We start from the raw sequence: 16403 nt of genomic DNA, 5'->3' as shown, positions 1-16403 counted from the left end.
GAGAATTAGTAAGGTAATTTTAATATTGATATAAATTGAGCTGTATATGTTATTAGACATAATAAATGTTGATGCAATGATGATGGGTTATCTGAATTTTAGATGATATATATATATATATATATGGGTCCTAGCTTACTTAATAGTATATAGAGGGGAAAAAAATAAGTACAATATTTTTTTTTACTAGATTGGTCCCAGTGATCTATACATGTCTATAGTATTATTTATATTTATTCAGCTACATTTATTTTTCAGCACCATGTGGGAGTCGTTCAACTGGTTCAGAAGGCACCGTTTTATCACCTAATTACCCTAAAAATTATAGCGTGGGACATAATTGTGTATATTCTGTTGCCGTCCCAAAGGAATTTGGTGAGTAAAACTACATGGTTAAAAAAAAAATCTGTATTTTTAAAAATTGTAGTTTGATAGCTCAATTGCTAATTTTGTTTATGTTTGGTCAACTGTGCAAAAAGCACTGTCCATCGTAAGCAAATTTCAAGATGCATTTTCCATTACACATCTATACAATGTCATAAATCTTTTTAAGCTTGGTTTCATACATCTTACCAAGTAATGCAAATCATTTATCATTATTTATATGTGATATGTCCACTCGGATAAATCCATGTTGGGTAATCATGCATGCTCCTTGAAATTTTTCATAGGAAATATCATTGGCATATAAAGAGAAAAAAATATATACAATATTGATTAAACGTTGTTTGAAAATTTTGTTAGCTCTTAATAATTACTTTGACAAAGTAATATGTATGTATTTCATAAAGAGAGACCATAATTCTGTTAAAAAAAAGAATTTGGTGCATGTTATTTTTTTAACTGTATTCTCATGAGCTTGTGTGCCCTCACAAAGATTGTTAAAGAAATAATGCAAACACCCACATTGCTAACATTTTTAAAAGCATCCTCATATTTCTAAACAAATTATTAACATATCGTTAAAGCTGATCTTTCATAAGATCCAACATGTCTATGTGATTATTTTTTTTTGGTTTTGTTGTGTATATTATTAACATTATTCTGCTTATTTGGGAGCTATGTCTCATGATGAACAGATTTGAATTATTATTCCTGTTATAGAACATTCAAAAAAGTTTTTTTTACAGGGGTTGCTTGAGTCTAATATTATAATAAAGATTGTATGTCAGATATTATGCAACATATCTAACACAAATTGTAAGCATACAGTTTGCGTTTATAACTAGGTTGAGCCAAAGTCTTTAAAAAAAAAAAAAAAAACTATAGTGGTTTATTCTTGATAAATTTATTCTATACTCATGAATTTATGCTCACAGAATAAGTAAACATTATAATAAATAAGTCTTTAATTGAATTTACTCATAATAGAAGGTAATTACCAAAAAGTAAGACTTACATAACCCCTACATTCCACATGTGTTGATGCCCAGGAAGGTTGCATTAATTTACAAGCAAATGGAATGTTGTATGGGGATTTGCTTGGATGTTTTCTGGGACAAGACTTAATCCGCACCTGGATTTTCTTATTGCAAACGTCATTTTTCATTTATATTTTAATGAGTCAATCAAGGTTATGTTCTAATGTAATCAACCGCTTCATCTTTTCTCCTTACTAGATGTCGTTTCTAGTTACCTAGTAACTGTTTGTCAGTATAAGGTTCTTTTTATATGAGTACTTTGAGTTACATTTTTCTCTCTTCTTTATATTTTGCTTCTCATAAACCTGCCATCCCTAATTTAAATTTGTTATGGGTAGTCTAGCATGATCCCTTAAACTATATTTATAACTACACTGTGTATATTTATATATATATATATATATATATATATATATATATATATATATATATATATATATATATATATATATATATCTTAATAATTACTTAGTTTTCTAATATCTATTTATATGTTAAACTATCATTAATTTCATGGTATGAAGATTGACATAGCTTGGAGTAAATGATAACCCTACCAGGTGAAGGAAACTCTCTGTCTTGATATTAACCCATCTTTCTTATTGGTAATTTTATTATATTCCTGATCTGACCAGTTACCTTTTGTTTAACTGATTCTATTAAACCGGGGCTCCAAATATTTTTAATTGTACGGCCCATCACTAATGGTAAGAAAGGTTTGGGTTACATTACCCAATACTATACTTATGCTAAAGAATAAATAATACTTATAAATATGATTAGAATATAAAGACATTTTAGACTTTTCACAATTATCAAATTTAATTTAACTTTATATGCTACTTAAAGTTTCAAATTACTGATGTCTGTTTTCTGCTTAATTGGGCTGAGGGTCAGAGAAACAACCTTGGAGTGCTAAATGTGGTCCACTGGTCATTTTGGTATCCCTGTATTCAGCTTTTAAGAAAATTGTTAAATCAGTATTTTGTGTTAAAACACAATAAATGCCAACTTTCTGTTGAGATTACTGGTTTTCATATTTTTTTATTTCTTAATATAAGCACCAACTTGACTGTACATTACTGAATAAAGATACTTTTGGATCCCCTGTATAATGTATTGAAGGTTGTTTTTCTGAGGGACAAAACTATTTTTTATATCTTAATATGAGCAAAAACTTGACTGTCCTTTACTAACTAAACATACTTTTGGATCCTTTGTTTTTAATTAAGGGTCCAATATTTCCTATTAAATCTGCTCCCACAGCCTCTTTCTAGCAAACCAATTTAAAGAACATTATACTTAAAAAAGTTTCTGTTCCATCTAAATGAGGATGTTTCAGAATAAAATATAATAATTTGCTTAAAAATCATACACCTTGTGTTAGTTTCATTTTAAATTTAAAAAGCTTGTTCTTTACCTTTCTATCATGCAAGACATATATTTCACCACGTTTAACTGCTTCTCTAATATACATAGTACAACAATTTTGAGTACCATGTCCCTTTAAAGGATACTTTCTTAAAGATCCTGGCTTGAATCAGTGATCCTTACACTTCAATCTAATTAAAGGAGTATTGAACTATACCATTATCTCCAGTTTAATGTGTTCCTAATGATGTGTTAACTGCTAAAATGTATTAAATTGTTTAAAATTTATTCTTTACTTTTAAGGGGAGGATGGAACAGAGAGATAACATTACTTTTAGGAAAATTATCATTGAGCTATGAGAGAGAAAGATAGAGCGATAAAGAAAAAGCTTTTATGAAAACATTTGTGGAGCATTAATATATTAATATATATATATATATATATACAAAGTCACAAAAGAAAGTTTTCACTTAAAACGTTGGTGAGTGGTGAATGATGAATAAAGTATCGCTTGTATGAGAAATAAACAAATGTATACAAACTGTGACCAAAGAGTACCTGGATTTATACTGTCTCGGCTGACTTGGAAAGTGTCTCTGTTGTTCAATCAACCGGTCATAGGGTACTTGGCTGCAATTCTCATGCACACGGGCAATTACGGTCAAATACATACACACGGTAAGGGATATATCACAATCAAATGTAAAGGAGCAACCAGGCGCTGAAATAGCCTATGGCTTTTATCCCTTACCGCTCAGTGGTGTGTCCAGATCCCGAACCTCGCTTCCTCTGTTACCGGAGACTCCGCTCCAACCTTCCGCTGTATCGGACAGCTTCGCTGTAGTACAAGGCGTGCAATAGTGCAAAGGGGCGTGTCCAATCAAGCCCACAGTTACCGGAGTACTCTCAAACAGCTTGGTCACTTGCCATACAGGTATATCACCCAGCTCTCCTTGCTTCTGGATTTATTCTGGCACTGTGTATAAACTTGAAGAAGTAACGAAGGCAATCTAGTGTAAGTAAAAACAAGTCCTTTATTAAAAAAGTTAAAAGGTTCCAGGAGTGTCCAGAGACAAGTTTAGAAAGGCATCAAAGGCAAACTGAAGGCTAACATGTTTTGGCTAGATAGCCGTAATCATAGCTAACTCAGTATACCTGGGGTGCCTATTTAAAAGCAAACCTAAAGATAATTGGTCTACAAATTTACCAATGCCTGTTCAGCCTAACACACTCGTGTGGGATTAACCCTTAGTAGGTAGGTCTTAGTCTTAGTAGGTAGGTCTTAGTAGGAATACCTACTAAGGGTTAATCCTAATAATATATATATATATACATTGAGTTTTAAAAGAGAAAGGGAGAGAGAGAAAAAAATATTTCAGGGACAGACTCAACTATATTTAGGGACAAACAAATTGTTTCAGAGAAAAGATTCAAATAAGAAATTTATTTTTATTATATTCAAAGCAGCTGCAGAAACACCCTTTTCAAATGGACTGAGATCTCACTCTCCTACCCCACTAGGAGGTTGATTTCTGCTGATGCATATCTTTTCTATAGTCAATAATTTTCAATAGAGGCAACAGTTTCAACAGCAAAAGCAGCTATTTTAAGTTATGACATAAAGGTAAGATAACTATTTGTGAATAATTTTATATACTCCAGCAAGTAAAATGCAGTATTAAAGTTGTTGGTTATCTTACTGTTGAGAAACAACAAATGTAATACTCCTCAAATAAGGCTAAATTATTAAATCATGGATGGATAAGGTTCCCAACTAGAGAACCTATTTGCCTTTGACTGTGGCATTTACCATTTTCACAAGAATGTCAGTTTGCAATGCTACCCCTGCTCTTGCACGATCAGCAATTGTAGTAATGAGATCATCAATTGTAAAAAATCTACTGCATGTACAATGAAAATTTAGATATGTATAATTTGAACATTTACAATACAGAATCCATTTTTCATTTAGTAAATGCAATATATATATATATATATAGTGTGTGTGTGTATATGTATATATATATATATATATATATAGTGTGTGTGTGTATATGTATATATATATATATATATATATAGTGTGTGTGTGTATATGTATATATATATATATATATATATAGTGTGTGTGTGTATATGTATATATATATATATATATATATAGTGTGTGTGTGTGTATATGTATATATATATATATATATATAAATGTTGTGTAAACACTGCAGAGATCCCCGTTCACTGACAATACGGGCAAATTGTTGAACAGGCAGAAATCTCTATAGTTTATTGTGTAAGGCACATCACCACACTTTTTTAATAACATTTATCCAGCGGACAAATTACGAAACTTGCGAAACTGAAATGAGCATTTTTGATGATGTGATGATCCTTTGAACATTGGGCCCTAAGTATCTATAGTCTTTTACTATTAGTTTATCTATCTATCTATCTATCTATCTATCTTTCAATCTATTTATAAACATACTTTGAGGATATTCTAGAGATTTATGTTATTACTATTGTTTCAATATTTTATAAGTATGCATAATTATGATTCTATTTTAGTTTAATCCTCCATGACCTAAATTAATACACACAATTTAGCTTGTGGGAGTTCTTGTATTTTTAGTGTTCTTGTATATAACTTAGTCACACCTTAGTGTGTCTGAATGTAGCCTTGAACATTTGCAATCTATGGTTACTTAAGGCTATTTCTAGTTTGCAATGCACTGCTTGATTCTCTACTAATGCTATTTTTATACCTTGTGAAGCAGTTTCCTAAGGCACTTAAGCGACAAGCTGCTGCTAACTTCATTTTCTGGCTTTTTACACTAACCTGTGGGGTAATTACATGTCTGGGACATTTTGTGCATGATAGTTTCACCTTCATACAATATTGTTTTTTTTCTGTTCGTTTTTTACAGCTCTTAGTATATACTTTAGGATCAGCAACAGATAACTAATTATATGTTTGTTCTTTATATATGTATTTAAATCGACTCAAAACTCTAAATTGAATTCTAAATGTTTAATTATGCAAAGTAATATTTTTTATAAAAAAAAAAGGTTTTTAATTATTTATTTTACCTGATTGTAACTGCAATTCAACTTAATTGAGAAGCTGGATTGGATACTGCATACTAACCATAAAAATTCTATACCTGGTAACTTGAATGTAAGAATTCATTTGCATCTGTTTCCGACTGGCAAACAAAGGGGATAGGATACAATACTAAAGAAGCTATGTCCTTGGAATGCCAAAAATGATATTTTGCCAACAAAAGGGCAGTTATTATTGCTTATAACATAGCTTGTTACCAATACAAATTCTGCAAGACTATTAAGGGTTGAAAGGTCTTCTGCTGTCCCTCCAATAACTTCCCCAATTAGGGCAAATGTCCTGGTTGCCAAGGAGTTCACTTGCTAGATCCATGACATGCTCAACTCTGCTCCTCACCACCCATTTTATGCTAGAGCCCACCCATGGCACAGATGTGGCACAACCTTTCATTTAGTGGCTCCATCCACAAAACACTTGTGGACCAGTACCCAAAAGTCCCTCTTAGCTTTCCTAGTAAGCCTCCGGAAAATTAGAAGGTATGCTCAAAAGATCAGAGAAGACTAAACTTTTTTATCATGCATATGGAAGGATACAATTAATATATATATATGTGTGTGTGTGTGTGTGTGTGTGTATTTTTATATTTATGATAATATGTTTTAGTTTTTAAGCTGCAAATTTTGGAGCTAACAGGAAGTTCATGTCTGTGTACAACTAGACCTTAAAGACCTCACTAGCTGTTTTACAGAACTCCCTCTGCTTTTTTGGTGAACAGTCTTACAAAAAAGACTTCTTTTGAATAGCTATGAAAATAAATGACTTAATTGGTGACAATGTGTATTGTCAGAAAATATACCTCAATTAACTTAACCTTGCTGATTGTTACAAGTTGGATTTAGGTATCCTGTTAAAGTTGCAAATTAAGAGATTACAGTGGGAAGGCTTGAGCATCAAAGTTCAGTGTACAACATGTTCCTAAAAAGAATGACCAGGTATGCTATAAGAGACTAGTGAGTAGTGTAACCCTGCGCTGGGAAAGGTAATTAGTAAACCAAGGAAAACAGGAGAAACCCTTATCTCCAAATAACTACCAGAAAAAATAATTTAAACAGCCTCTTCCTCAAAAAAGAGAAAAGGGGCTTTTAAATACCTTGGCGCTGCAGATTGCGGCTAAAACTAATAATAAAGAAATATGCTCTGTTATAAGTCAAGGTGCACAAAGTAAAAACTTGGCCTCAGATTGGATAACAATATAAAAAAATATATTTATTGATACAATGTTTAAAAGCTGATCAGCGGGGAAATGGATTAAAAAATTTAACAAATATATATTACAGTACAAATGACTAAAGTGAGTGAAAACTAAAAATTGAATACACAAAATTGAATACACAAAAGTAAAAACCCCTATCTAAATAAACCAAAAACAAACTAAATAAGTGTAGCATCAAATAAATAAATGAATAACAAAACAAATTAGTTTAGTAGGAAAAGAGGACAAATTGAGCCCTGTGGTAAATCCAGCCGGTGGAAATCACAACGAAGATAGTCGACATCCACAGCTGAAGTTAGATTCGGCAGAGTGGTGCTGGAACGAGAAATTGATCCAGATGAAACAGAGGCAGAAAACCAAAATTAAGGTGTTCACTTTTACTTACACCATGTCTTGGTTTCTGCAGTGGCGATGAAATCCTTTGGGTGGGCTGCAGCAGAGCCAGATAAGTTTTGAAAGCGGTGAAGATTTTCCTTTTTGCGGTCCCGCTCAAGTTTGGAACAAACACAGATGCCGGTCTGTGAACGTAGTGCAGCGTCAATTGGCGTGTAGTGGGAGGAGCAACGCGTTTCAGCCCGATCAGGGCCTTTGTCAATGTCCAGAAGAGTGTCTGGCAGAGACTTTTAAACCTGTATAGGCTGATACTCATTGGTTAACAGTTACTAATAGGCGTGCCAGTACAGATGCAAGGTAAAATAATAGCAGCAATTTTGCTACAAATAACACAATTAGTTTGTTACTTTATGTCATATTTTCAGTAATTGCTATCCTAATAAGCAAGGTTATAAAAATAATGACTAAATATATAATAAATAATCTATATGGTTATTTCAACCTTCCTTTCTGAGGCCAAAAAAGAATTAGAAGAAAAAGGAATACATTTTCCTTCTTTGTGCAAAAATACCGACTTGTAGCATTAATTAGCCTTAGAACTCTTTGCTTACTTGAATGATATACAAAACTTATTATTTAGATAAAAAGCATTAATAAAAAATCCAAAAAAATTCTTATAAAAAATCTAATAAGAAATTTAAAAATCTAAAAAACGAAAAATCTTGAATAATTAATATGTGAAGACAGCTCATGGGGGATAGAGGAACAAAATGCCTTAAACAGTTAATGTGTGAAAATGGCCCATGGGGGATGAAGAAAAAAAGGGGGATTAACAGTGAAACAAACATGGATTAGTCTCTAAGGTAGCAGCCTATATCAAAATCAATATTTAAACCATTAGGGTTTAAAGTTTTTAAATAAAAAATCCATTTGGTTTCTTTTTTAACCCCTTAATGACCGGACCATTTTTCAATTTTCTTACCCTTAATGACAATGGCTATTTTTACATTTCTGCAGTGTTTGCGTTTAGCTGTAATTTTCCTCTTACTTATTTACTGTACCCACACATATTATATACCGTTTTTCTCTTCATTAAATGGACTTTCTAAAGATACCATTATTTTCATCATATCTTATAATTTACTAAAAAAAAATGATAAAATATGAGGAAAAAATGGAAAAAAACACACTTTTTCTAACTTTGACCCCCAAAATCTGTTACACATCTACAATCACCAAAAAACACCCATGCTAAATAGTTTATAAATTTTGTCCTGAGTTTAGAAATACCCAATGTTTACATGTTTTTTACTTTTTTTGCAATTTATGGGGCAATAAATACAAGTAGCACTTTGCTATTTCCAAACCACTTTTTTTTTCAAAATTAGCGCTAGTTACTTTGGAACCCTGATATCTGTCAGGAATCCCTGAATATCCCTTGACATGTATATATTTTGTTTTAGAAGACATCCCAAAGTATTGATCTAGGCCCATTTTGGTATATTTCATGCCACCATTTCACCGCCAAATGCAATAAAAAAAAAAAAAAAGTTCACTTTTTCACAAATTTTGTCACAAACTTTAGGTTTCCCACTGAAATTATTTACAAACAGCTTCTGCAATTATGGCACAAATGGTTGTAAATGCTTCTCTGGGATCCCCTTTTTCAGAAATAACAGACTTATATGGCTTTGTGGTTGCTTTTTGGTAATTAGAAGGCCGCTAAATGCCGCTGCGCACCACACATGTTTTATGCCCAGGAGTGAAGGGGTTAATTAGGAAGCTTGTAGGGAGCTTGTAGGGTTAATTTTAGCTTTAGTGTAGTGTAGTAGACAACCCCAAGTATTGATCTAGGCCCATTTTGGTATATTTTATGCCACCATTTCACCGCCAAATGCGAGCAAATTAAAAAAAAAACTTTACATTTTTCACAATTTTAGGTTTCTCACTGAAATTTTTTACAAACAGCTATTGCAATTATGGCAGAAATTGTTGTAAAAGCTTCTCTGGGATCCCCTTTGTTCAGAAATAGCAGATTTATATGGCTTTGGCGTTGCTTTTTGGTAATTAGAAGGCCGCTAAATGCTGCTGCGCACAACACGTGAATTATGCCCAGCAGTGAAGGGGTTAAATTAGGTAGCTTGTAGGGAGCTTGCAGGGTTAATTTTAGAGATCAGCCTCCCACCTGACACATCCCACCCCCTGATCCCTCTCAAATAGCTCTCTTCCCTCCCCCACCCCACAATTGTTACCGCCATCTTAAGTACTGGCAGAAAGTCTGCCAGTACTAAATAAAAGAGTTTTTTTTTTTTTTTTTAATAAAAATTATAAAATATTTTAGTTGTGATGGACCCCTGCCTTAGCACCAACCTCCCTGATCCCCCCTCCAGCTCTCTAACCCTCTCCCCTACCTAATTACCGCCATCTTGGGTACTGGCAGCTGTAAGCCAGTACCCAGTTTGGCCCCACAAACCAAACTTATTTTAATTGTATTTATAACTGTTATTTGTGTTTATTTATTTCTGTAGTGTAGCAGCCCCCCCACAATACCCCCACCCCCTCCCCCTCACAGATCCTTTTAAATATAAAAAAAAAAATAACTTTTTTTCCCCTTATTTTTTCATTGGTGTCAGTGTGGCTAATGTGCGCATGTGCACGTGCACGCGCGCGCACGTGCACGCGCACACCCGTGCACGCGCGCGCACACGCTCCCTCCTCCCACCGGTCAGAGGCACCATCGGCACCATCACTACCGGTGCAGAGAGGGCCACAGAGTGGCTCTCTCTGCATCGGAGTCTTGTAAAGGGGTATTGCAGGATGCCTCCATATCGAGGCATCACTGCAATACCCTCAGAGCTGCTGGAAGTGATTGTGATCACTTCCAGCACTCTGTTAGACAACTGACGTACCAGGTACGTCCATTGTCATTAACTGATTGTTAATGCATGACGTACCTGGTACGTCAGTTGTCATTAAGGGGTTAATAAGTTCAGACTGAATTTTACTACCTCTCCAATTGTGCTTTATTTTTTCAATTCCCATATAGGAAAAGTATGCAAGGTTACCATTATTGCAAGCTGCAAAGTGTTTTGGCACAGGGAGATCTTTATTTCTGTCTGAGTCATGCTTCTCAATTGACCATATGTGTTCACGTATACGGTCACGTAGCGGTCTTTCAGACTCACCTATATACTGTTTGCCACAGCGGCATTGTATTAAATAGATTACATATCTGTCGGAGCATCTAATGGTGTCTTTGATTTTATAGGACTTTTTAGTGACATTAGAAGTAAACTCCTTTTCTTTTCTGGAGTGTTTACATGATTTGCATGTTAAGCAAGGAAAAAAAACGTTTAATTTTTTTACCTGTTAGATCAATCTGCTGCTGACCTTTGTTACCTTTAGTTCTTTTTTTATTTTCAGTAGGGGCTAAAATAGTTTTTAAATTCCGTGCCCTTTTATATACTATTTGAGGTTTAGCAGGTAGTATAGTGCTAAGATGTTCATCGTTCTTAAGAATACTCCAATGTTGATTCAAGATCTTTTCAACTAAATGTTTATTACTGCAATAACTAGTGATGAATGGAATAAAAGATTTGTCCTCATTTTTTTGTAATTTCCTATTCTGAGAGATTGTACTTCTATGAACTAATTCTTGCCTATTAACATCTCTAACCTCTCTTCGTATTTTTTCAATTTTACTCTTTTCATAGCCTCTTTCTATAAATTTTTGGGTGAGTTTTTCAGACTGGTTATCAAAATCTAACATGTTAGAACAATTTTTCTTAACACGTAGAAACTGACCCTTTGGGATATTTTCTATCCACCTTGGGTGGTGGCAACTGGTGTGATGAATGTAGCTGTTAGCATCTACACTTTTAAAGTGTGTTTTAGATAAGATCTTATGATTATCAGTGAATAATTCTAAGTCTAAAAAACTAATTTTTGACTTACTTTTTTCGTATGTAAATTAAAGATTTAGTTCATTATTATTCATTAAAAGTATAAATTCATCTAATAAATGTTCATCACCTCTCCAAATAATGAGAATGTCATCTATGTAGCGACTATATGACACCAGGTTTGCTCCAAATGCATTATTGGTAAGAAATGACTCTTCCCAATGTCCCATAAATAAATTTGCATAACTTGGAGCAAACCTGGTGCCCATAGCCGTGCCTCTTTCTTGGTTATAAAATTGATTGTTGTAATTGAAAAAATTATGTGTTAAAATGAATTTGATAGATTCCAATAGGAACTCTCTTTGTTCATTTTTCATCATAATGTCTTTGTCTAAAAAATATTTTATAGATCTTAGGCCATCTGCATGTTTAATGCAGGTGTACAAAGATGTGACATCGCACGTGACAAGAAGAAAATCTTCCTGCCACGGGATGTTCTCTATAAGCCTTAAGACATCAGTCGAGTCTTTTAAATAAGAAGCAAGCGACCTAACATATTTTTGAAGGAAGAAATCTAGATACTCAGAAAGATTGGATGTGAGAGACCGTATTCCCGATATAATGGGCCTACCGGGTGGGTTGGTCAGAGATTTATGAATTTTCGGTAAACAATATAACAGAGGTATTTTTGGAAATTTTGGGAGTAGATAATTCTTTTCTTTCACATTTAATATTCCTTTCTCAAAGGCATCATTTAATAATTTTAACAATACATCTGTGTATTTTTTGGTTGGATCAAGGGGTAATTTAATATAAGTATCTTTATCTTTGAGGATATTGTCACATATGGAATCATAATCTATCGCATCAAGGACAACGATGCCTCCGCCCTTATCGGCGGGCTTTATGACCAAATCTTCACTCTCTAGTTCTCTTATAATATTCAACTGTTTCTTACTTAGATTACTATATGTAATTTTTTCATCTGTCAGGTTTTCAATATCTCTTAATACTAATTTTTCAAATGTCTCTAGTATAGGGCCCTTATCTTGTTTCGGATTAAAAGTTGATTTAGTTCTTAATTGTGTATGAATGTATTCATTATCTTGAATTAGAGTATTATCTGCTAATTTTTCTGCCCCAGATTTTAGGAACCATTTTTTTACAGTCAGTTTTCTTATAAATTTATGTGCATCAATATATGCATTAAATTTATTTAACTTGCAACTTGGTGCAAAAGAGAGCCCTTTACTTAATATATCCAAATGATCTTTGCTTGATGTTTTTTTACTTAAGTTAAAGATCCCTAAATTAGTATCTGTCTTACTTATAACCTTGATTTTTTTGGATCTCCTAGTCCCTCCTCTATTTCCTCTCTGTCTGAGGCTCTTCTTTTTCTTACGTCTCTCTGAGGGAGTGGGCTGTGAAATGTACTTTGGCCATGTCCTAAAAAAGACGAGGAAGCAGAGGGGTTAACAAGTTCATCATCTCTAACATTCTGTAATGGAGTGAATCTATTAGTCGATCTCCAGTCAATACTTGAATTATGATTGGAATTTTGTCTGTTAACTATTCTGCCATCATAATCATTCATATTAGAATGTCTATAGTCCTGACTATTATAATGAGTGCCAGTTTGTTGGTTGGTATGATGCTCATTATTTTTATGACCACTGTAGTTGTAATGATTTACTTGTTTTTGTCTAGATTCAAATTGTTGTTGTTGTTCTCTATATGTGCCATATGTGTTATTTTTGAAGTTTCTTTCATTGTTTACATTTCTATAATTAGGTTTCCATCTAGGACCCTGTTCTCTTCTTGAGGGAGTCCCAGAGTATCTAACTTGGGAGAATGTTTGTCCCTGTGCTTGTTGCTATAAGAGACTGCCAAAGGCACATTCTAATCAAATTTGCATTGAAATGTCTGTAAAAATAATTCTTACATAAAAAGTTGAACCTTGTTTATATATTTAGGGCTTAAATGCATTGAAATTTCAAGACATTTCAGTTGTGTTGTTTTTTTGAAATAACATATCAGCCAAGTTTTAAAGTTTTGAAACAAAATAACATATTTTTACTTTAATTATTTATCAATAGCCAAACTCCACCCACTATTTGCCTTTATAGGCTTTAGTCCACAGATAACAAGGCTAGCCACTAGCCACTGTCATAAGCTTTGTATAAAGTACAGGTAGCCCTCAGTTTACGCCGGGGTTAGGTTCCAGAAGGAATGGTTGTAAATCGAAACTGTTGTAAATTGAAACCCAGTTTATAATGTAAGTCAATGGGAAGTGAGGGAGTTAGGTTCCAGGCCCCTCTCAAAATTGTCATAAGTAACACCTAATACATTATTTTTAAAGCTTTGAAATGAAGACTTTAAATGCTAAACAGCATTATAAACCTAATAAAATAATCACACAACACAGACTTCACTTCCATTTTTCTGCAAACAGTTGCATTCCAATCTGGACTGATTTATAGACAGGAAGATCTTGTTCATTTGAAATCTGCTTGATAGCTCAGGTCTGGTTAAACTGATTAATTTCTGCTTGCTTGGCTTTGCTGCAACACAAGCAGACAGCTCCACCTACTGGCTATTTTACTCAATGCACTGCTTCTCAATGCTTTTCAATAGAAGTCACATGACTGGAAAAAAAGGTTGTTATTCTGAAACGGTGTAAATTGAACTGTTGTAAACCGAGGGCCATCTGTATATTGTTTGCAGTTTTTATCTGACAAAGCCAAATAAGGATAGATATGTAATTGGGTTAGCCTTGAGAAGTCGGCAGTTTGCAATTCAAGTTCTGAAAATTAGAAATTTCTCAATTTTCAGAGCTAAATTGAATGAATGGGAGGGGGGGAATAAATAATGAACATTTATTGTAAAGTTGTTTCATTATGCATTTTTACACATAAACATTTTATTTAAAAATCTCAAGGTGTTTATGTCCTTTTAATGCTGATCAAGTATGTTTTTGAATGCTTAACACATTGCAGAACTCATATACCTCATTAAAATGTATGGAGACCCAGCATATAGCACACACTTATACAAAGAAAATACAAGTCTATGGGAAACTAAATGTTATGCACTAACCACCAAAAGTCCCTTATAAATATCAAAAGGTAGAAAGGATGAAATTTCAAAACCATAAAAAAAATCTATAACAGTACTAGTAACTTGTGAATTGAAATAATATACACTAATTAAAATTAATTTGTTTAGCCAAAGATAAAGATGAAAATGGCGTATCACACTGTGGGCTAGATTATGAGTGGAGCCCTATTTAGCACTCCCACTCATCCTTATAACATGGAGACTTTTTGTGCATGTTGGGTTGCGCTCATATTATAACTAAAAATTTAGCGCAAGAGGGAAAAGGCGAAGTGCACAAAAAGTAGAACTTTGAATACCACAACCTCATGCACGTATTCTCCCATAGACTTCAATGAAGTGTGAAACTGCAAAAAATAAATAAATAACCTGACCGTATTTATTTAAGTGCGCTTAACCCAACATGAATTATGAATATTTTGCATTCCAATGTTCTTTACATAGAGGAATTAGAAGAATATGTTCTATTTATTCTTAAATAAATATTTCTATATAGACAATGATTTTTTTAGTAAAATTTCTATCTATCTATCTATCTATCTATCTATCTATCTATCTATCTGTCTGTCTGTCTGTCTGTCTGTCTATCTATCTATCTATCTATGTATCTATCTATAAACTTTGCTAAAGTTGTTCCGCGAAACGTGCCTGGCTATTTTAATTGTGTATTTTACACTTTTATTACATTTTATTTCCAAGTGAACTTGAGAAAATTTTACAATATTTTTGTTATCCTGTATGGTGATTTTAATTGCTGGGTGATTCCAATTTTACTCATTGTTGACTGGAGGGTGAGCTAGCTGGGGAGCTCTTGAGGACCCAGACTGTTATAATAGCACTTTGAGATAAGTGCTACAGCATAAGGGGGGCATGTGCTAAGGCGTCTGAACACAAAGATATGCCATTTCAGTGCTTTCTTTTTTCTTTATCTAGTTCAGCTTTATACAGTATTTCATGAAGAGCTGACCGTGGCATTTGACTTTGACCATCTGTTTGAATTACCACTTGCCTCAGGAGTGGCGCCTCTGTTATTCTCTGGAACACTGGCAACAGTGGGACTGAATATTATTTCATTCCACTTTATTTATATATATATATATATATATATATACATACATATATATATATATATATATATATATATATATATACATACATATATATATATATATATATATATATATATACATACATATATATAGGAATATATATATATATATATATATACATACAGATATATATAGGAATATATATATATATATATATATATATATATATACATACAGATATATATAGGAATATATATATATATATATATATATATATATATACATACAGATATATATAGGAATATATATATATATATATATATATACATACAGATATATATAGGAATATATATATATATATATATATACATACAGATATATATAGAAAAAAAAAAAAATATATATATATATATATATATATACTTAGAACATATTCCCCTATGTGAAGAACATTAATAGGTAAAATATTTACAGTACATACACAGTTAAACACTTTATTAAATATGAATGTTGCATAAATAGAATTTTTCATGTTTTCAGCTACTTGACTGGAAAATATCTACAGTGCCTTTTTTCCCTAACACCTGAGACCTCATATCTTAATACATTTTTAATGCAAACACATTTACTCTCAACTCACAATATGCACGCTATTTCTGTTATGTGCAAAGAGCCTCAAAATAGCCCTTATCGATTGTGTGCTACAGTTAGCGCACCGCTTGTACTCTAGCTCAGTTTTAACCTATGTAAAAATCTATTTTCATAAATCAGACTAAAACAGACTATATATGTGATAATGAATGACATTGTTTATTTTATAACACAGTTTGTCAAAAAGGTCATGTTAAGATAAGCAATTTAAACTGAATTCATAGAAT

The 16403-nt window shown here is 32.8% G+C and overlaps 1 protein-coding gene across 1 annotated transcript in view; it reads left to right on the top strand.

Moving 5' to 3' along the window:
- Positions 1–16403, top strand: part of CSMD3 (CUB and Sushi multiple domains 3) — a 1747434-nt gene that overhangs the window by 1086976 nt on the left and 644055 nt on the right. Inside the window, 1 exon segment of the mRNA XM_053715303.1 lies at positions 259–375. Coding sequence (XP_053571278.1) covers positions 259–375 — 117 coding nt within the window.

The sequence above is a fragment of the Bombina bombina genome, chromosome 5 (genome assembly GCF_027579735.1).
Source record: "Bombina bombina isolate aBomBom1 chromosome 5, aBomBom1.pri, whole genome shotgun sequence".
NCBI classification, from domain to species: domain Eukaryota; kingdom Metazoa; phylum Chordata; class Amphibia; order Anura; family Bombinatoridae; genus Bombina; species Bombina bombina.
This window is presented reverse-complemented; position numbering and strand designations above follow the sequence as displayed.